The sequence below is a fragment of the Tursiops truncatus genome, chromosome 3 (assembly GCF_011762595.2).
Source record: "Tursiops truncatus isolate mTurTru1 chromosome 3, mTurTru1.mat.Y, whole genome shotgun sequence".
Taxonomy (NCBI): domain Eukaryota; kingdom Metazoa; phylum Chordata; class Mammalia; order Artiodactyla; family Delphinidae; genus Tursiops; species Tursiops truncatus.
The window spans coordinates 114,448,970-114,471,014 of record NC_047036.1 but is presented as its reverse complement, the minus strand read 5'-3'; the positions used below and the strand labels follow the sequence as shown (position 1 = coordinate 114,471,014).

The following is a 22,045-nucleotide window of genomic DNA, read 5'->3' as shown; positions in this document are numbered from 1 at the left end:
TTGAGTTTATTTTTGTGTGTGGTGTTAGGGAGTGTTCTAATTTCATTCTTTTACATGTAGCTATTCAGTTTTCCCAGCAGCACTTATTGAAGAGGCTGTCTTTGCTCCATTGTATATTCTGGCCTCCTTTGTCATAAATTAGGTGACCATATGTGTGTGGGTTTATCTCTGGACTTTCTATCCTGTTCCATTGATCTATATTTTTGTTTTTGTGCCAGTACCATATTGTCTTGATTACTGTAGCTTTGTAGTATAGTCTGAAGTCAGGGAGCCTGATTCTTCCAGCTCTGTTTTCCTTTCTTAAGATTTCTTTCGCTATTCGGAGTCTTCTGTGTTTCCATACAAATTGTAAAATTTTTTGTTCTAATTCTGTGAAAAATGCCATTGGTAATTTGATAGGGATTGCATTTGAATCTGTAAATTGCTTTGGGTGGTGTAGTCATTTTCACAGTATTGATTCTTCCAATCCAAGAACATGGCATATCTCGCCATCTGTTTGTGTCATCTTTGATTTCTTTCATCAGTATCTTATAGTTTTCTGCATACAGGTCTTTTGTCTCCCTAGGTAGGTTTATTCCTAGGCATTTTAGTCTTTTTGTTGCAGTGGTAAATGGGATTGTTTCCTTAATTTGTCTTTCTGATCTTTTGTTGTTAGTGTATAAGAATGCAGGAGATTTCTGTGTATTAATTTTGTATCCTGCGACTTCTTATATCTCACTGTTATTGTTTCCAGGGACTGCTTAATATTTAACTTCAGAGGCTTGGGCCCAGGTTTATGGGGACTTTGTTGTTTGGTAATTGGATGGCCATGCACTGGACCATCAGCAGAGCTGGTTGGGAGGGATATTAATGGGACCCTGTTAATGAAGTGGCAATTAAAATTCTTTGGACATTTTGTTTACATCAGTCTGCCAAAGCTGAGCTGAAACCCTCCAGCCATGGGATGGAAAAGCCATCGAATTTCACGTGTTTGTGGAGAGAAATGGCCTTTTTTTTCGATTGATGGAGTCATTTGAGACCATGGAATGAAGTAATTAAACTAAGGGCAGCAAAAAACTTTGACAAAGCATTTTAAAACACACGAACCTCTGACTCACTGAGGGTCATCTTGTGAAATTGCTGCCTCCAACTTGGCATCATAAAGTAATAATGGTGGTGATGATCATGGTGGGAGTTTCTACCATTTCTGAACACTTGCAAGGTGCCAGGCATGGTGCTACACACTTCATAACTATAAGAGGCCACATAACTATCAGAAGTAGTTATTACTTTCCCAACTTATAGATGAAGAAATGGAAACCCCAGAGAAGTTTAGTAACTTGCTCCAGATCACATAGTTTGTGAGTGGCAATGCCAAGATTCATGATGAGGCTGTCTCCAGGGCCTGTGCTCTGAGCCCACTGTTTATTTTCACATCTTCCCAGGCCAGTTCAGCCTCTCTGTCCATGGCAGTTGCCTCACTCCTACCTCTGCTTCTACCTTGAAGGTGGCAAGTGAAGTATTAGTGCAGATGCAGGTATTTTTTGTTGTTAGGTGTTCTCCTTGTTGGGATTTTAGGAAACTTCCCTGTTCCTTCCATACTCTGGAGAACAGGGAACTTTGTTGTTGTTGAGTCAGTAGCACTGATAACTGGGTAGTTTTGATATAGCCCTTTGCTCTGTGTGTGTGTGATAGAGAGAAAAGGGAGGTACAACATATATACTTCTGGAATTAGGTCGACGTGGAAAGAGAACTTGTATCCCACCATCCCTGGCAGAGTGGAGTCAGTGAAATTTAGAGTCTAAGGGCTGGTGGTCGTGACCCCTTGTGGGAAGAGGTCAAGGTAGATCTGTGTTACTTCTCTGTGGGAGCTGAGCCTTCTCCCTGGAGCAAGGAAACTGTGGGCCTTGAAAGCCAAATATTGATTCAAGAAAGCTTACCTCTGCCCTCCCAAAATAGGATAATGGAGAGAGAAATTTAAATCAGCTGTTTTCTTTTTTTACCCTGTTAAAATGTTTTGATTCTGTTTGTGTGTCCACCTGTGTCAGCCATTCATTCCTGGGGGCATGATCAGTGGTTCCATTCAGAGGCACTCATACCTTTTATGCTGGGGCCCCTGGCCCTGGAATAACTGGGTTCATTTCGTCTCTGCAGGTCAAAGAAGTCATAGATGGGTTATTGTCTGGGCTTGTAGCTTAGTTGAACCTGATCAAAGGCTTAGGTTTATTTCATCCCATCAAGAGGGAGAAATGGACTTGGGACTTGCTTGAGAGGTTGCCTGAGCCCTAGGCAGTCCTGAAGAATGGACAAGGAAGCGCAGTAATTGCAGAGCTCAATATCTGCAGACATTGTCCTGGACACTGAGGATTCACATTCACACAGACAGACTCAAATGAGACAGACCCTGCCCTCATGGGACTCATAGTTCCAGTATGAGAGGAAGACCTCAGGTGGTAAGACAGGTTGACTAGCAGTATGAACATTTTAATTTCCTATTTGGGTGGCTTTGGGAACACAGAAGAATATCACGGCATCTAGCCTGGAAGACAGGTGGATTAGAGAAAGATTTCAATCCAAGGGTTGGGTCTGAGATTTGAATCCAGGTCTGATGCCAAAATGTTTAGAACACTACTACTCTAAGATTTTTTTTTAAAGAAATATCTTTAGATTCCTGTTTCTTTCTCTCTCTGCAGTATCCCTAAGAGGGATTCTTAGAGTGCTCTGATGTCTATATTGAATTTTACCAAAATGGCCTGCTCAGGACAAGTTTTTATTATCTTGAGGACTATAATACTTATCAGAATGTTTGTTATTATATTCAGATAGCCTTAATTTCAAAACCTGGCTCTACCACTTTACTGTGCCGTATGATACTAAGCTCATAACTTAGGCTTTCCAAGCCTCCATTTCTCCATCTGTAAAATGGAGATATTGATATTCACTTCAGCTGGGCTTTTGGAAGATATAAGTGACATAATATATGTAAAATACCTAGTACAGTGTTAGCTGTTTTAAGGAAAAGCCATTAACTTTCTCCAGGCCTGCTTCCTTGAAAATACCCAAATATGCCCCCTTTCCTAGGAATGTGCCACCCAATTTCCTCATCCTTTCAACATTGGGAAGATATGCGTGTGTTGCTTGCCAGGGAAAGGATTTGCAGTTGTCTGGTGCCCCTCCCCTTCTCCAAAAGTTCTCATCCAAATGGACAGGAACAGATCCATTAATGTTTCATTAATCCAAACTTGGATTTTTTTTTTTTTTTTTTTTGGAGAAGGAAGGCTTTATTATTATTTGCAGCAAGTAGGGAGAACCCTGGAGATCTTTCCCAAAGCAGTGTTTCCAAAACTTGGATTTTTAAAATATTTACAATAATACTTTTTATTTGAGTACAGAGGGGAAATAAAGAGCTATCTTTTAATCCTGAAATTCTAGACTTATATATTTGTGAACAAACAGTATCTATAAATTTGTATTCTGCATTTTCTCTTAATGTTATGATTTTTTGTTATTATTATAATCTCTTAAATATGTTTTCCCTTTATATTCCATAAGCAAAAACTTAGTCAAATGAAGAGAAAAATTAAATACCTAATAACTTAAACAACTCACTATTTCCATTCCAAAACTTGGATCCTAAACAGTGTTTGCTACTTATAGTGAAGCCTGGTTAATTGGGACTCTCAGTCAGAATGGTTAATTAATTGACTTTTTTTTTTCCTGTTTACACTCCTCCCTAAAGGAAAAAAAAGCAAAAAGACAAGAAAAGTTAGAGTTTATTTTGGAGAGTCCCCCTTCAAGGGGCTAGCCCATGGTTGAAAGATACTACACCCCTGCACATTTCACCCATCCCCCAAGATTGAGCCTTGCCGGTCTCTCCTGCATCTCTGGGAGCCTGGCACAGGATGCTCTATACATATTTGTTAGATGAATGAAGACACAGCCTACCCTCTAGCTAGACTGAGCTATTGCTTGTTCTCTAGTCATGCTCTGAATTTGCCTGCTTTTATTTAACTTGGAGTGCCTCTCCCAGTCATGGCCCTGTGGACTTTGGGTTGAAGTTGCTGGTGCCTTGTTTTACCCTTTTGTAAGCCAGTGGCCTCCTTGTAGGCATCGGCTCTGCTTTCTTCATTTTTGAAGAAACACTGTATTTGGCACATCATGTATGAACAGTTATTGAGCACTTACAATGGTCTCAGGAAATGTGAGTTACATATATTTGCTTATCTAATGCCCATAACACCTCTATGAGATAGGTGCTATTATTCTCTCTATTTAATAGATGAGAATACTGAAGCCTTCAGTATTCTCATCTGAAGAAATTGAGTAACTTATATCACTAGAAAGTTTGTGGAACTCAGTGGAATAAAGTGGGTCTCTTAAGACCTTTGAGGTCCACAGCCTTGCCTGCAGGACCTGCAGTCTCAAAGGATGACTCTGATGCTGCGGAAACGCTTCTCTGTTGGAGAGCAGTCCTGCCCACAGAACTGGACTTCGTGACTCAGGAACATGGGCGCATAATATTCCTCCTTCATTTCTAAAGAGTTTCTTATAGATCTCAAAATGGGCTAATACATAGTATCATTTTTGAACTTCAAAACAACCTGGAGACTGAGGTCAGGCATTACCACCCCATTTTATGATTCAGGAAGCCAAAGCCTGGAAAGAAGTGACTGTAAGAGGTGGAGCTGGGACTTGAACCCAGGTCTTCTGATTGTTAGCCACAGTTTGTCACTACATTCTCCCTTAATACGTTCACAGCAAAGCAAAACAAATTTAAAAAAAGCTCCAAACAAACAAACAAGTGTTAAAGGTAGAAGCTGATTCTCAGGGCGGTGTCTTCTGGTAGCATAGTGGGTTCTTTCCAGGAAGAGGCCGGGAAGAGCGCTGACTTGAGTACAAAGTCTTCTGGGGAGCTCCTGTCTCCCAGGAAACTGAGTTAGCCAGAGCATCCTGTTCCTGTTTTTTCTGTCCTGTTGTGTCTTGAGTGTTGCTAACAGAAAGGGGGCTCTGGTCCCCAGACTCTGGGCCCTGTGTCCTCAGACCAAAGGGGGAAGGGAAGGAGTTTTTGTCTGGGCCCCTTCTTTGTGTCCCCCTGTTCATGCCTCGCAAATCTCCTGGGTCTCGGGGTGCCAGCCCTGGGTGAGAAGCTCCTGCCCAATACCTCCCTTGTTGCCTCCTCCCCACCAGATGCTCCTTCCTGGGAGGATTTCTGAAGGTTTTCAGTGGGAGGTTCCTGATGGGCAAATAAGCAGCTGACTTCAGAGAGAAGGGACCCAGATTCACATCCTGCAATGCCCCAGAGTGTGAGAGATGGGGAGGTGTGGGGGGCTGACTACTTCCTGCCTTGGTTTATCTTTGAGGACTTCTGGTTTGTTCACCAAGTCACCTAGGGTACACATCACTGCACTTCTATTTTCCTCCTTTTCAAAACCCAAGCTCATCTACTTTTGGCTTTCTGAGCTCTGAGGAAGAATTCCTTACAGCTCAGAATTTTACTTTCTCACCTCCTCCTGTTCTTTTCACTCCTCCAAATGTTAGGTTTTTCAGTCAACCAAAGATAAAGGTGGCAAGACCAGGTATGGCTCTGGGCCACAGGGATGTAGGCACTGGTTTGCCTGACTCACCTGCTGAGCTCAGCCGAGGCTGGTCCACAGAGCCTCCCTGCCCTATACTTTGTCAGTTTTCTCTCTGCTGTTTCTTGGGTGTTGCCAACACATTGGGAGACTCTGGTCCAAAGACTTCTTGGGCTAGAAAGAGTGTATAGGGAGAATCCTGTTACTTTCCAAGCCTCCAGGCCAAGAATGAATTCCCATTGTCCAAAGAAAATTGTTTACTTGCTTTTATTTAAAAATCTTTAGGAATGGACACTTTAAAAATAACTATCTAGTCTTAAATATTCCCATAGTTAGGGAGGTGTTTTGAATGTCATACTTAAAATCTATGCTTTAACTAAAGGCTTTTTTCTGTTGACATATAGAGAAGTAAGACCAGCTTCTTACGTTTTGACAGCTGCTTCCGTTTGTAAAAGATCTGACTTTTAAATTTGTCTTGTCTTGTACAAGCATCCCTGAGCCTCAGGACAGGTGAGCTTTAATAGTGGCTTCAGTTATATCATTAGGCTGGTGGGGAGAAAGTGGGAGCCCTCTTTGTCCAGTGAAAGATGGGAAAGATTATTTATAACTCAGTCATTGAGAGTAAAGTATTAACATTTAGGGAATCTGGATGAAAGGCATATGGGAATTCTTTGGATCTGAAATTCTTACAACATAAAAAGTTAAAAATGATTTTTGCAAGAAAATTATTTAAACCTTAAGTTCTTCATTTGTTTGGTTTTTAAGAAGTTGATGAGTGTGATTAGCATGCTCTGATTTTCCTTTTCATTGTGCAGCTGCAGCAGAGTTGATGTTTCAGCAGCCTCCCAGGCATGGAGGGACTCAGAATCTCACTCCAGGAGCCAGCCAGGCCAAGTGGGGGGTGGGGAGCTTCTGGAATTATCCAAGAAGCTCTCAGGGCAGAGCGGGGCCACCACAGAAGGAAGGGGAGAGGCCTGGAGGGCAAGGAGCACAGATGCTCCTGGGGCGATGGTGCAGGGTTGTGAGAACCGAGGAAGGTATGGGGCAAATGACAAAGGACGCTGTGACCTCCAGAGTCTGCTACACCAGGAACTGTCAGCCCTTGGGCTGGTTCACTTGGAAGGAACTTGCAAAACACGTTCTCAATTCCTCTCTCATCAGAGCATGGGAGGGAGTGAGACGTGGTTTTTACCTCCATTGTACAGATGGGGATAATGAGACCCAGGGAAGAGATGCCATTGGCTCAAAGACACAACTCATAAATGACAAAGCCGGGACTTGAATCTAGGTCCTTCTTTCTGAAGTGCATGCTCTTTCACTGGCAAATGCCTCTGTAATAGCAGGATGGCGGCCTGGGCGAATGTCAGGGTAGGAATTGTCCTTGGCATTTCCCTTGTGTGGTCCTCGGGCCTGTGAGTTTTATCTTGTTCTAGTTGTCCCCGAACTCCCCTCCATCTTATGGCCTCTATAGGCTCAGCCGCTGTGGACTGTTCCCAGTGGTGGTGGTGCCAGCCGTGTTGGTGCCACACCTGGACAAAAGCTTAGTTGAGCCTCCTTGTGAACCAGATTCTCACTATAGCAGGCTTGACTTGGGCAAGATGGGATGAACCCTTCTGCCAGCCTTCTAATGTTGACTTCCTACCAGAACCCCCAGAGACTTTGAGCCACACAGCAGTTCTGACCCACTTTTGTTTGGCTGAGCTGCAGGTGGCACCGTCTGCAACTCTGCCAGCCTGTGCCTTGAGGGGAAATGAGCTCGATTAAGTAGGCAGGCCCCTGTGAGGCTTCTCTGCAAGACCATTATTAATCTCATGGAGCATGGAAAAAATATAACCTCGCATCTCTCTGCCCCATTTTCCTCTGTGATGATGTTCAGGACAGAGGGTCACACAGGGGGATGCCTTTGCTGCTGAATTAAGAGGCTGGTTTCCCTCCAGCCAGGATGTCTGCCTTTCTCTCTGCCTCCTGCCTCCCCCAGAGCTCCCAGGACTCTGCTCTGAATCCCACAGATTGTCATGGCCTTGGTTCATGGAAGGGCAGGAGTGTGTTATAACTTTGTTTTCTGAACTTCTGCTTTTTTTGGAACAGAGCAGCACTTTCCAGAGGTGATGCTGGGGGAAGAATTTCTTAGCCTAAGTCTGGACCAGGTGTGCAGCTTGATATCCAGTGACAAGCTGACCGTTTCTTCAGAAGAGAAGGTATGACATGGCCCTTCTTTGAAACAGGAGCCTCTCTCGTGAGGTGGTCATGGGAAGGACTTGTGGTTCAATGAGACCTTTTCTCTTTTTCAAATTAAAAAAAAGATCTTATTTTTTTTTGTCCTTTTTTTTTTTTTTAAAAAAAAAGGCTTTCTGGCCCACGACTGCTACATTCACTTTATGGACCCTTTAAAGAAGGAGTAATGGTGATGATGATGATGATGGCGGGAAAGCTGCCTCCCTTTTTTTTTTTTTTTTTGCCTCCCTTTCTTAAGCGTTTATAGTTTGCCAAGCCCTGTGCTAAGTGCTTGATGTTCTTCAGTTCACTCAGCCTTCACCTCAGCCTGTGAGGTGAAGCAGGCATCGCTGTTGTCCTCACATTACAGATGAGGAAACAGACTCAGAGGATTTAATTAGCTTGTTCAAGGTCACTCAGCTGGTTTGCATGTCACCTGGTCTTAACCATAGTCCCACACAGCCTCTTGTGAGTATCACTGAGCATTTAAGCCAGAGCATACCTTTGGGGAACATCTACTCCGATAGGGAATTGGAATTTTTACTGATGAGGAAACCGAGCCCCAGAGAGGGGATAGAAACTGCTGAAGGTCACACACAGTTTTTCGGTGGCCAAGCCAGGACTAGAACCCAGGTCTCCTGACCCCAGTCCCCTGACTCACTGACCACACACCTCTTCCTCTGTGCTAGAAGCTTGACTTCTGCCCCTGCTGTAGCTGATCTGTGACTGCTGATCTATCCTACTTCCCAGCCTTCCTCATCTCTGACCCTATGCTAGGAATATTCTCTACTTCCCTCTTCACCTGGCTGAATTCCCAAACAGTTCAGATTTTTCTTCTACCAGGAAGAATTTCTTTACTCCAGGAGATTCAGTCTACTATACTGGAAATAACATACGCTTCCATGTTGGCCACTGGGGTCCAAATCTCATCTCTAGTATTTACAAATCAGTTATGTGACCTTGGGCAAGATATTTTGCTTCTCCATCTACTTCCTCATTTTGTGAAGTGTGGGTAGTAATAGAACATGTTCCACAGGGTGGTTGTGGGGATTGAATGGGATAAGGTATATAAAATGCCTAGTATAGTACCTGCTGCCTAGTGGGTGCCTAGTCAGTGTTAGCTGAATTGATTATTGACTGTGCATCTGGAATTAATCCCTTTTTCCTCTGGGATAACACTTAACCTTGTTCTGCTTTATATTGTAGTTCGTTCTGAGCTGGTCTTACCTCCTCCACTCACTTGTGAGTTCCCTGATGGTAGGGACCACACCTTACTCACCTCTGCAGCCTCAGAGATACTCAATAAATGTTTCTTGAATTGTCCTAGTCCAATCTCAGCATCCAAGCTTGAGGCCCTTTCCTGAGGGAATATTCAAGGAAAAGCCCTTGAGAAGGATTTTATGTTGGAGACGAGAACTGCATCCAAAGGTACATGTCCAGAGAATGGGTGTGAAATTCACAAGCCCCTGCCTGTTGTCCTGCAAAAGTCTGATCAAGAAGAAAAGCAGTTGTCAGTTGGAACTATGGGCTGTCCTGAGACTTCAGGGGGATCCCCAGAAGGTGACTGGCACAAGCTGGACTCTCCTGTAGGCTTAGGGAGGTCTCTGCTTCCATTAGCTGATGTGAAACAGCACGTCCAGGGGAAAGGATGCTTCTGGCCAGGCCACAGGCCCCTTCCTGCCCTAGCCTCAGAAATGGACAGGCTTTCCTCGCTTCTTGCTAAGCTTGTGTACTTTCTTCTCTGGACTGTGCTACCAAATTGGCACAATTTGACGGAATGAACCAGTCATTTGGCTCTGTGAATGTTGGGCTGTTGGCCAGTTTAGGGTCTGCTTGATCATGTCCTCAAGTGTAGTTTGAGAAAATGGAAGCAGGCACATAAGTAGCAGGATTTGAATCAACTTAGGGTGTTGGATTGAGAGGGAGACCCTTCGATCTTAAATTCATCCTGGCCCATCCTTCTCTGAGATCATAGTAAGTTTTAGGTGAGGGCTTGTCTATGCGTGCTATGCCAGGACAGGGGTGGAGGTGGGTTGTTAGTAGGGAGGGGCAGTATAGTGCCCTGGAAACCACTTGGGTTTTGGACTTGGGCAGGACTGGTTCCACACTCAACTTACTGACCGTATGACCTTGAGAAGTCACTGGTTTCTTTGAACCATAATTTACTTACATGTAAAACTGAAATACTAAGAGTGCCTCCCTTACAGAGTTGTCACGAGGATTAGAGATACTGGGTGAAAAAAAATCAAATACGGTGTTTGATAGGTGCTCAATAAATGGCAGCTATCATTGTAATGATCACAGTTCTCTCTTTGGAGGTACCAGTGATAATGGTAATTGTATTGATTTGCCATTGGTAATGGTGAAACAAAGCATGGTGTTAATTGCATCTTTCCAGAAACAAAGAAACATGACAATAGATGTACACTCTTAAAACTTGTCTATAGTGACTTTCATTTATTCATATGCTTACCTATGGGTTCCTCTTTCTGTAGAATCAGTTTGGAGTGTAGGTATTTTTCACATTATTGATGTTGTGTATCATATTTTGTTCTCAGAAGTTATGTGTAACTTCAGAGTTATGTGATGCTTTTCAGAAAGTGTATTACTCATGATCTTGAACCCTTTGGTATGTTTAAGTTTAGCTATGTAATTTTGAGTCTTATTAATGAATAGTAGGGTTTGGCCTGCATTTTCTCTTTGGCAAAACCCATATATTTTTTTTCCCCTTAATTGCTCACATATTGCTGGAAGTTAAATAGCTGGAAGCTTTTGACAATTAGATGTTTGTCATTTGAACGCTAGCCCTTAAGGCTTTGAAAATTCTGTGATCTGTTCCAAGAGGTTTGGTGATTTCTACTCCCTTTAATTACATTGTGTGTGATAGGCATAATCGCTTGCATGCATAATAGCTTTTTCTTGCGATATAGTGAAAATTTTTGAGTGTATTTGAAGTAGTATCAGGGATCTTCATTTAAGTTAAAATCCAACTGATTTAATGTTAACATTTGCAGAAAATTCAGTTGCGTCGGCAGTCAAATGACCTGTGTTCAGCAAAATTTACACTTGAAACACAGTATCAGTTATATTATGACTGACTTCTCTACCAGCAGCCCACAGGTTTCTTTCAATGTATATTATAAAATGCAGCCAGGTTTCAGATGCATCTTAAAACTATGCATCTTAAAATAGAGGAAATGTAGTATCTTACTATTAATGATGACTTTAAGCGTCTGTGGCTGGGCCCAGGCAGCTTGCTTGTTGGAAGTTTGAAAGTATGGATTCTGCGGCCAGAATAACTGAATTCAGTCCTGGCTCCACTACTTTAACAAGCTGAGTGATCTTGGGCCAGTTATTCATCTCCTACCAGAATGTATACACCATGTATAGTCAGGAATTTTGACTATCTTATGGTTGCTTCTAGAGTGGTGTCAGGTCCATGGTAGATACCAAAAAATATTTGTTGAAGGAATGAATAAAAGAACCTAAGTCTCAGTTTTCTCATCTGTGAAGGCGGGTAATGATAGTGTAGTATCTATCTTATAGAGCTCTTCTGAGGATGAAATGAGGTGATACATGTAACCATTGACTGGGGCCTTTCTCAAGGGGAAGCTCTTCCCGGGTCCCATATTGGTCTGGGTGGTTGGCGTGACCTGCGGCTCTGTGCCAGGCAGGAGCTGAGGTGGTAACTGTCTCTGGGTCGCCAGCACCCCCAGCACCATCTGGGCCTCTCTGAGGGCTCAGGTGCTGTTCTTCCTCCAAGAGCACTTGCTTTTGCCCACGACTCATCCCCTTCACTACGCTCAAGCTCCTTGAGGGCTGTGAGGGTAACTTAGCCATCTCTGTGTCACGCACAGTCCTGACACAGAGACCTGGGAGGCACTAGGAGGTGCTCAGCAGACGTTCCCCGAGGGAGTGAAGAGGCAGACTGGGGCTGGGCTCTGCCCTGAGCCAGCTGATATTATGGGGATAATTTTAATATTTTTCCAGAGAATAAGGAGACATGTGGGAACTAGAGGTCGGAGGGAGGCGTGGATCTTTGCCATTTTCTCTCCTGTTTTTCCTCCGTGTGGTTTTTGTTTTAAAATTCCTGTTATTTGAGAGAGGACAAGTGGATGTGGTAGGAATCACAAAATCACTAGTTCTTTGGTTAGGACTTTCCTCCCCTCTCCCCTGCTTACCCCTGCCCAGTGAGAGGGAAAACACAGAGAAGCAAGCCCCTCCCAGGCACCTGATTCTTTCCTATGGGAGGTGTCGCAGGGTTAGAGCTAACCCTGTGAGCAGAAAGCCTGTTTTTTGCATACGCTTTGAGACACGAAGTTCAGCTGTCACCATGGGCAGCCTCATTGACCCAGGGGCAGGATAAGCAACCTTCCAGGACAAACACACTGCCAGGAGAAGAGATATGACTCCTGCGTTCCACTGCAGTTTTGCCACCGAGTTGCTGGTTATTGGACTTTTCGGAATCTTTGCTTTCCTAGCTGGTAAATATCTTTCTACTTCTCAAGAATTCCATGCCTTCTTATGAAACACTATTGAGGCTTCTCAGAGTAAGAACTAACGGGGAAATGGCCACATGTTAGATACAGGTCAGGAAGGAATTGGTTGAGTTTCTTCAAAAAATTAAATTAGTGCCAAGTATGTGTTATAATGAGAAGAACAGGTTAGTTTCTCTCTGCATGATCACATTTTTATGTACTTTTATCTCCTAAAACTCTCATCAGGGGACAAATTCTGATATTTTATCTCCTGGAAGGGATTGGACCTTGTCTCCTGGGATCATTAGTGTTGCAGGCTCTCCTGTCTGAATGCCTAGCCTCTCCCGCCAGCACCGGTGGTCGGTCTGGGGCGTGGGCAGGAGCTCCTCAGCCGGTAGGCTGGGCTTCAGTGCTTACTGCTGAGGCATCATCCAGCGCCCAAAGAAGTACATCCCGTGCTTAGGCCGAGCTGTTGGCAGCCCTGCCACACTCTGAGGTCAGCATTCGAGTTGCCAAATCCTCAGCCTGCAGACAATGATGTGGCCTGGGCCCCTGAGTCAGTGTTACCCTTCTTACTGCTCTCCTTTGGAGAGCACAGTTCAGTAAGTGCCTATGACGGGAGTACCACCATGCTAGGACCAACAATCTATCTTGGCTGCTCACTGTGACTATTTCACACATCGTTGAAAAAAAGCTCGGAGTAAGTGAGCTTGGAGTAAGCTCAGAGACATGAGCAAATGCAAAGTGCACGGTTCAGCTTTGTACAAAGTGCAACACCCACAAAGCCAGCATCCAGATCAAGGAACAGAGCTCCCGGCCTTCCTCCCAGTCACTGCCCCCCATCCCGAGACGCCAAGCTACTATTCTGACTTCTCAGTAGATCAGTTTTGCCAGTTTTTGAACTCTGTATAAATGGAATCCTGGTGTGTGCATGCTTTTGTGCCTGACTTCTTTTACCCAGCATACTGTTTTGCATATCATTTCTAATGCATACAACGGCTCTCAAGGCCATTTGGAGAGGAGGAGACTAAGGCTTATTGACAATAGACAGCTCTGTGATTTGAAGCTGTGTCTGCCACCCAGGCCCCTGGTCTTTATTAATGAACCCCCACCCCGATGGGGAGACCCTTACTCATTACTGTTCAAGAGCTTGTTGGGAGTTCCCTGGTGGCCTAGTGGTTAGGACTCTGGGCTTTCACTGCCGTGGCCCGGGTTGAATCCCTGGTTGGGATCCCGTGAGCTGTTGGACCTTTCCCCTTGCCAGTGAAGGGCTCCCCCCTTTACTCAGTGTGCGGGAACATCTGGCTTGGCTGTCTCAGTGACTTAGGGGGTGGGGTAGAAGGATCAGGTTCATCTGGTATTTTCTGGCCAAAGCTTGTGCTTATGTTGGAGGTGTGACCCGAGGACGATGAAATCCAATTTCCTCCATCTCCTTTCCACATAGCAACCTCGTAGCACTCAAGAAATTGGTTCTGGAACATGAAGCGGTGAGGAAATGATGCTATTTCTTTGTCTAAAAGTGAAACCCTAAGCGTGCCGTGTAGGCAGCTAATTATTTCATCGTGGGGCCCATGAAAAGTATTTTCATCTGAGTAGAGATCACCCTGTCTCATGATTGAGGCCACAGGGTCTCTGCTTAGATTTTACAGACCAGGGGTTGACACAGTTTTCCTTTAAAGGGCCAGACAGTAAATATTTTAGGCTTTTGTGGGCCACAGAGTCTCAGTTCAGCTCTGCTGTTGAAGTGTGAAAGCAGCCATAGATGATTTGTCATGAGTGAGTGTGGCTGTGTTCCAGGGAAATTTTATTTACAAAAACAGGTGCATGTGGCCTGTTGGCTGAGGTTTGCCAGCTGGGTAGCTGCTGAGAATAACGGGTAAGAGCCTGAGCCCTGGAGATGGGCTTGTGTGGGCCCAGCCCTGCTGCTTTCTGCCTCTGGACTTGGATGAGTCAGTCAATGAGGGGCAGGAGTGTCTACTCAGCGGCCGTCAGGAGAGTCCATGGTTACAGTGTCTCTGGGGAGTGTGGCTCAGGGCCTGACACAGCATGGACGTGAACTGCTGCTGCTGCTACCTGTTGCCCCTTTGCCTTGGCCAGTCCTTTGATGGCAGGGGCCGTTGGGAGCGATTTTAGGCACATAGGCTAGTTGGAAGTTTATTTGCTTATTTTCCAAGCATGACGTCTAAATGAAAAAAATATGCGGCCTTCTCTAGCTGCTGAGAAGGTCACCGTTGCTGCCGAGTGCTGTGGCTTTCACAGCTGAGTAGGTAAACAGTGCAACTGAGTGGAACCAGTTAGACAAGTCAAGCCAAAAATAAAGATAAGGTTAAATATCAACGTCATTAGACTCAGCCTGCTTTGCAGCTTTTATAGCAAAGACTAAGCTGGTTGACAGGGAAGGGTGTGATCAGTAAGTCCTACCTACTCAAGGCCTTGCAGTTCATTCTTCATGAAAGCTTTCTCAACCAGTCACCTGGCATTGTGTTCAGTGGCAGGAAGTGCAGAGACAGAGCTGGTATACTTCTCACCCTCTAAGAGTTACAGTCCAGTAAAGGGAAGTGGAAGGAAGTGTGGGTAACCACAGTGCAGGGCAGAACAGAACCATGGCTGCTCACCTCCTAACGCAGCAAAAGCAAGGAGTCTCCAGCATCCTTTGGTCTGTGGCCTGGCTCTGCCCTCCCCACCAAGATACCAGCCTCTGCTTCCCCAGTCCTGCTGTCTGTTCCAGCCTGCTTACATGCTTATTCTGAACTCATTTGTCCATTCATTCATTAAAACATATTTGAGTGTGTGTTATGCGCCAGCAAGTAAGACAAGGTCCCTGTTTCAGGGATCTTAAGGGCTACTTGAAGAAACACACAACTGTTTACAAAATAATGTGATAAGGGTGAGACACATAGCTCTGTGACAGTTAACAATTAAAAAAAAATGAACTAGACAAGGAGAATTTCCATGGTGTGTGTGTGTGTGTCTATGTTTGTACACATATAGGTTATTTTATATAGAAATGGTAGCAAACTATACATACATACTGCTCCTTCCCTTCTGTTCCATTCCGCTCATCTCTCTTCCCTTCCCTTCCCTTTCTGACGGATTCCTTCCTGATATCTTGTTCAATCTGAGTATGCTTAGCCTGACTTAAGTATATGTTTAGGAAATAGGGCCAAAGCATTATTAACATATCAATACACACAAAAATATAGTTAGGGTAAGAAAAATTGGAGGTTTTTTACCCACCCCGGGAGATATAGCTTTCAACTTTGAATTTTGAAATTGTAAATTTTGTTGTAGGATTGAGATCAAATCGAGAAATTAATTGAGAACAATCAACGTTATAACACGCGGGAGATAGCTGACATAGCTCAAAATATCCAAATCAAGCACTGAAAATCATTTCAACCAGTTTGGTTGTGTCCTTTTCTTCTCCCTTCCACTTTTTATTTTGAAAAATTCCAAACCTGTACTAAAGTTGGAAAGAATGAACATTCATATACTCTTTACCTAGATTCACCATTTGTTAACGTTGTGCTTCACTTGCTTTCTCTTTCTCTCTCTCTCTATTTAATCTTTTATTTTGCTGAACCATTTGACAGTAAATTGCAGACATCATGACACTTTACCCCTAAGTATTTTAGCTTGCACCTCCTAAGAACAAGGAAATTCCCTTTTCTAGCCATAAACCATTATCATACCAAAGAAATATCTAGTCAGCATTCAAATTTCCTAACAGTCTCAGAAAAAGTCTTTCATGGTTGTTTCTTTTTAATCCATGATTCAAACAAGGATCATGCCTCCCGTTTAGTTCTCATGTCTCTAAATCCCCTTAATCTAGAACTATCTCCCTGCCTTTTTTTTTTAAGTGGTTTTCATAATGCTAGCAGTTTCGAAGAATCCAGGACACCTGTGTTGTAGAGTGTCCCACACATGGAGTTGTCTGATTGTTTCCTCACTATAAGATTCAGGTTAAACATTTTAGAAAGAATACTACCTAGGGGATGCTGTTTCCCTCTCATTAAGTCACATTCAGGAATGTATTGGGTTGGCCAAAAGGTTCGTTCGGTTTTTTCCATAAGATGGCTCTAGTAGCACTTAGTTTTTTGTTTTTCTTAAGATTTATTATTTATTTATTTTTAAAATTTATTTTTGGCTGCATCGGGTCTTGGTTGTGGCACATGGCATGTTTGTTGAGGCATGCGGGATCTTTCATTGCAGCATGTGGGCTCTTTGCTGCGGCACGTGGGCTTCTCTCTGGTTGTGGCATGTGGGTTTTTTTCTCTCTCTTTAGTTGTGGCACATGGGCTCCAAGGTGCGTGGGCTCTGTAGTTGTAGCGTTCGGGCTCCAGAGCATGTGGGCTCTGTAGTTTGCGACACGCAGGCTCTCCAGTTGAGGCGCACAAACTCAGTAGTTGTGACATGCAGGCTTAGTTGCCCTGCAGCATGTGGAATCTTAGTTCCCTGACCAGGGATCGAACCCACATTCCCTGCATTGGAAGGCGGATTCTTTACCACTGGACCACCAGGGAAGTCCCACTTAGCTGTCTTTAACTTCATTTGAAACAATTTCGTTAGATTGTATTGTGACAGCTGTCATATTTGCATGCATTAAAAAAAAGAAGACATCAAAATTGGTGAATTTTTGTGTAGCCATTTTAATATTGAAGATGGAAGGAGAAAAGCAACATTTTCAGCATATTATGCTTTCTTATTTCAAGGAAGGTAAAAACCAACTGAAACGCAAAAAAAAGGTTTGTGCAGCGTATGGAGAAGGTGCTATGACTGATGGAACATGTCAAAAGTGGTTTGTGAAGTTTTGTGCTGGAGATTTCTCACTGGATGATGCTCCACGGTTGGGTAGACCAGTTGAAGTTGATAGCGATCAAATTGAGACATTAATTGAGAACAATCAACGTTGTATTACGTGGGAGAGAGCTGACTTATTCAAATACCCAAATCAAGTGTTGAAAATCATTTGCGTGAGCTTGGTTGTGTTCATCGCTTTGATGTTTGGGTTCCACATAAATTAAGTGGAAAAAACCTTCTTGACCACATTTCTGCATGTGATTCTCCACTCCAATGTAATGAAAACGTTCTGTTTTTAAAGCAAATTGTGATTGGCAATAAAAAGTGGATACTGTACAATAACGTGGAATGGAAATGATCGTGGGGCAAGCGAAATGAACCACCACCAACCACACCAAAGGCCGGTCTTCATCCAAAGAAGGTGATGTTGTGTATATGGTGGGATTGGAAGGGAGTCCTCTATTATGAGCTCCTTCTGGAAAACCAAACAATTAATTCTCACAAGTACTGCTCCCAATTAGACCAACTGAAAGCAGCATTCAACGAAAAGCCTCCAGAATCAGTCAACAGAAAATGCATAATCTTCCATCAGGATAATGCAAGACCACATGTTTCTTTGATGACAAGGCAGAAACTGTTACAGCTTGGCTGGCAAGTTCTGATTCATCAGACATATTCACCAGACAGTGCGCCTTTGGATTTCCATTTATTTCGGTCTTTACAAAATTCTCTTAATGGAAAAAAATTCAATTTCCTGGAAGACTGTGAAAGGCACCTGGGACAGTTCTTTGCTCAAAAAGATACAAAGTTTTGGGAAGATGCAATTATGAAGTTGCCTGAAAAATGTCAGAAGGTAGTGGAACAAAACGGTGAATATGTTGTTCAATAAAGTTATTGGTGAAAATGAAAAATGTGTCTTTTATTTTTACTTAAAAACCGAAGGCACTTTTTGGCTAACACAATAATATAAATTTGTCCTATTTATTAGTGGTGCTGACTTTGACCACTTGTTAAAGGTGGTATCTGTCAGATATACCCGTTTGAAGCACCCCCACTCTCCCCATGTAATGAATAAGTAATCTGTCAGGTGACACTTTGAGAACCGTGAATATCTTTTTTCCCAACAACTTTTCACCCAATGATTTCAGCATCTATGGACGGTCTTTGCTGAATCAGTTATTACATTGGTGGTTGCAAAACAATGTTTTTCTTATTCTGTCATCCCTTTTACCTTATTAGAAGACATTTTTCTGGGAAGAGCAGCCCTTCCCACACTTTTTAAAGTGTCCTTACGGACTCATGGACTCTCTTTTTGTTCTTTGGGTTATGATTCATTACTATCCTTTTCTTTTAACTAAAAGTATTTTAAATTGAGGTACGATTTACACACAGTGAAATGTATAGATATTAAGTGTAAAATTAGATTCATTTTGACAAATGCCTATGCTTACATAGCTCCTGCCCTATCAAGGTAAAGAACATATCCATTACCAGAAGAAGTTTCCTTTGGCCCCTTCCCAGTCAGCGCAGAACTGATTTCTTCATTCTTCTTTTTGATGTTTAAATTGTCCCAGACGTTGGCAATGAAAAAGCGCCATCTAGCTCGCTCTGTGTCTGTTCGTCGTGTCCCCCTTAATCTTTGAGCACTTTCTTGCTTTCTGGCGCAAGAAAGTGTTTTGTCTTATTACCACTTGTTATTGTTATTATTGTTTTTTAAGAGCTGAAAATATCCCATGGTATCGATACTAGTTTAATAATTTCTCCACTAGTGGATTTTGGATTGTTTCCTTTTTTATCCTGTTACAAAAACGCTGCAGCAAACATCTTGGAACACATATTCTTGCACCACTTTTGTGAATGTTTTTGTTGACTAGCGCTCTAGAAGTGATATTTCTAGGTCAAAGATATGCACATTTGAATTTTTGATTGATATTGCCAAATTCTTCCTTCCCTTCTTAAGCCGCGTTAGTTAAGTTTCCATTAACAGTCGTGGTTTCCTCGCTGTCTTACCAACACTGAAGTTTATGTGTCTCTGTGTATATGGTGGTGCAGAGTTTGAATTTGAACTTAACCTTGAGTAAGGCAAACATCCAAACCATAGATTCCCCTTTTTGCTTCGAAGCCCCATTTTGATTTGTATAGAAATGAAATCTCTCCTCAAAGGAGAGGTTTGACCCAAGGAGAAATTTTTGCCATTTTCTGTCATTCAGTGTCACATTCACCATTACAGCCAGCTTTTGCAGAGGATATCTTTATTGTTTTTATTCTGCATTAAATGAACATGGGAGATAGATGAAGAGATGGGGGTGTGTGATGGGGATGATGATATTGCCCCCAGGGCTTCTGGTCCTCTTGGACAGTCTTTGTAAAATTTGGTTCAGTTACTGCTCTGTATTTCTACCCTGAGGTAACTATTGGAATTGATTTTTGTTTTGCGATGAACCTTGATAATTCTGTGTTTGGGGTAGCAGGTTTTTCTTAGCGTACCTGTGTGTGTGTGCGTGAGAGAGAGAGTACTCTCTGACGTCAGATAGTAGAGACTTTGTGTTTTTGTTTTAAGTATTAAATTTAAAGGTGTTTACATTAGCCTAAACACCTTTGTGGATGACTTGTAACTTTTCTTTCTTTCTTCAGGTTGAGGAAGTTGTTTGAAAGCTGTTTAAAGTTAATGCCTCTTTGCAAAAGTTACCTATGTTGATTTTCCTTACAGGTATTTGAAGCTGTGATTTCATGGATCAATTACGAGAAAGAAACCCGTTTAGAGCACATGGCAAAGCTGATGGAACACGTCCGTCTCCCTCTCTTACCGAGGGATTACCTTGTCCAGGTGAGTGCTATGTGAAGAACCAAGCGCTTCCCTGCTCGCCCAGGCCTCCTAGGAGTAGCAGTGGGCAACCCCGGTTGTATGGAGTGCTGAGTTTCCTGGGTCCTTTCTGTGGAGTGAGGGCACCAACCCCCTGGGTTCAGTGTGAGGCATGGTAGTGTAAGGTTTAAGAGCATAGGTTTGAGAATGAGACACTAAGGTTTAGTTCCTCCTCTTCTACATCTTAGCTTTAAGCCTCAGTTTCTTTTTCTCTAGAAGGGAAATTATACTAGAGCCCAGCAGTGTTGTTGTGAGGACCAAAGGAGCTGTAAGGATGCGGTTCAGGTGTTAGCATGGAGCTGGGGATGACACATGTTCAACAGAAGTTATTAGCTGTTTTTGTTGTACAGAACTGAAGCAAGAAGGGTCATTTCCATCATGTTTCTATGTTCCCTTCTTGCCTTCGTGTTAGGCAACTTGGGGCCCAATTCAGGACTGTAAAAACCAGCTCTTCGCAAGTGCCTGGAATACATACTGCGTCTGCTTCCTCTAAAACATGGTGCCACATATTTTCTCATTTAATCCTTGTAACAACCCTGTGAGCAGAGGTTAAAATCCCCTTTTTACAAATGTGGGCTTTGAGGCTTACGGAGGTTGGGATTTATCTGGAGTCACCAGCTAGTAAGTGGCAGGGTTAGGATTCAAATCCAAGTCTGTCTGGCTCTAGACCACCCACCTTCCCTAAGCAGGCGCCACCTTTAATACTTTCTCTTCTGTTTGTATATTTTACATGACTTAACTTTGTAGTGTCAGTGGCATTAGATGTTTTCCAGGCAGGCAGAGGATAAAACTTAAATAGACAAAGAACAAGTGCCAAGGCAGTAGGCCAGCCCTCAGCCGTCCTCAAGAAGTCCCTGGGAGGAATGGCAGATGTGAAGCCGGGATAAGAGTAGGTTCAGCAGCCCAGCAGCTGAGCTCCGTCACTTCTTGACCGTAAGACACTGGGCGAATCCTCAGCCTTGCTAAGCCTCTGTCTTCTCATCTGGTGAAAATAGCCCCTGCCCTTATAGGGTCGTTTGGGGATAGAATGAGATAAACCATGTAAAGCCTACAACCCTGTGTTCAGTGATATCTCTATGGCCTTCACGACCGTTGGTAGTAGCGGGAGAGAGTATCCTTACCAGCACTTATAAAGTCTTCATCTTGTGGTGCTGTTGATCACAGCCCTCAGGAGTCAGTGGAATGGTCTCTGAATCTCTGAACCTCAGCCCTCTTCTCAGGGGCCGGGGCGTATATTCTCAAGCCTTCATACATGCCCTGCGTTTTACACTTTGGATGGTACCACTGCCACCTGGTGGCCGCACATCCTTCGTGTAGGAGAGGCCCCCTCAGCAGAGGCACCGAACCCACCTGAGCTCCCCGTGTCAGAGCCAAACCTCCCACTATCCTGAGTGGGGCCTGACCACTGGTGAAGGCGGACACCTGGCCTCCAGCACAGTCTCACTTTCACAAGGAGGAAGGACGGCTTGTGGACTTGGGTTCCGGAGAAAGCTAAAGGGGCTTTAGATACCCCTGCGCACAACCACCGTCTGGTACCCACAATGGAAATTTAATGAAGACTTTAGGAAATAGTTCCTGGGTTATTAGGGCAAGGTCAGGTTTAGATCTGGAGAAGGAGGAGCTCAGAGACAATGTGCATGAGAACTGTTGTGTGGGACTTTTTTTTTTTTTTCAGAACACCTCTGGAAGGAGATGTTTCATTAACACTCATTTTCTCCAATAAAGATGTTAAAAAACAACAACAAACCCCTCCCCCCAAAAAACCATTCAGTTGACCTTGAAACGTCAAACTAGTCTAACCACTGGGGATGGCTGATGGTAGAGGAGGAGGCTGAGAGGAAGGAAAGCTCTGGGAAGACCTGTACCAACACTGACTTCTGGGGGAGTTGTTTTGTTGTTGTTGTTTTCTTTTAATAGCTAACCTTTATTAGGCTTTTATTAAATATTTACAAATATTGTGCCAAGTGTATAACATGCCATATCTTATTTAAAAATTTGTCCTTGTGATAAAATATGTACAATATAAACTTCATCATGGTAACCATTTTAAGTGTACAGTTCAGTGGCATTAATTGCATTCACTGTGCTGTACAACCATCACCATACCCATTTCTAAAACGTTTTCATCATCCCGGATT

General features: G+C 43.4%; 1 protein-coding gene across 7 annotated transcripts in view; it reads left to right on the top strand.

The window, feature by feature from the left end:
• The window catches only part of KLHL3 (kelch like family member 3), a 111,014-nt gene that overhangs the window by 55,831 nt on the left and 33,138 nt on the right, over positions 1-22,045 (top strand). For all 7 annotated transcript variants that reach the window (XR_012330864.1, XM_073802562.1, XM_073802560.1 and 4 more), the window contains 2 exons: positions 7,641-7,750; positions 19,755-19,871. Coding sequence is in view for 6 of the 7 variants with exons in the window: in XM_073802562.1 (XP_073658663.1) it covers positions 7,641-7,750; positions 19,755-19,871 (227 nt within the window). In the remaining variant the exon portion in view is untranslated. The remainder of the gene's footprint in view (positions 1-7,640; positions 7,751-19,754; positions 19,872-22,045) is intronic.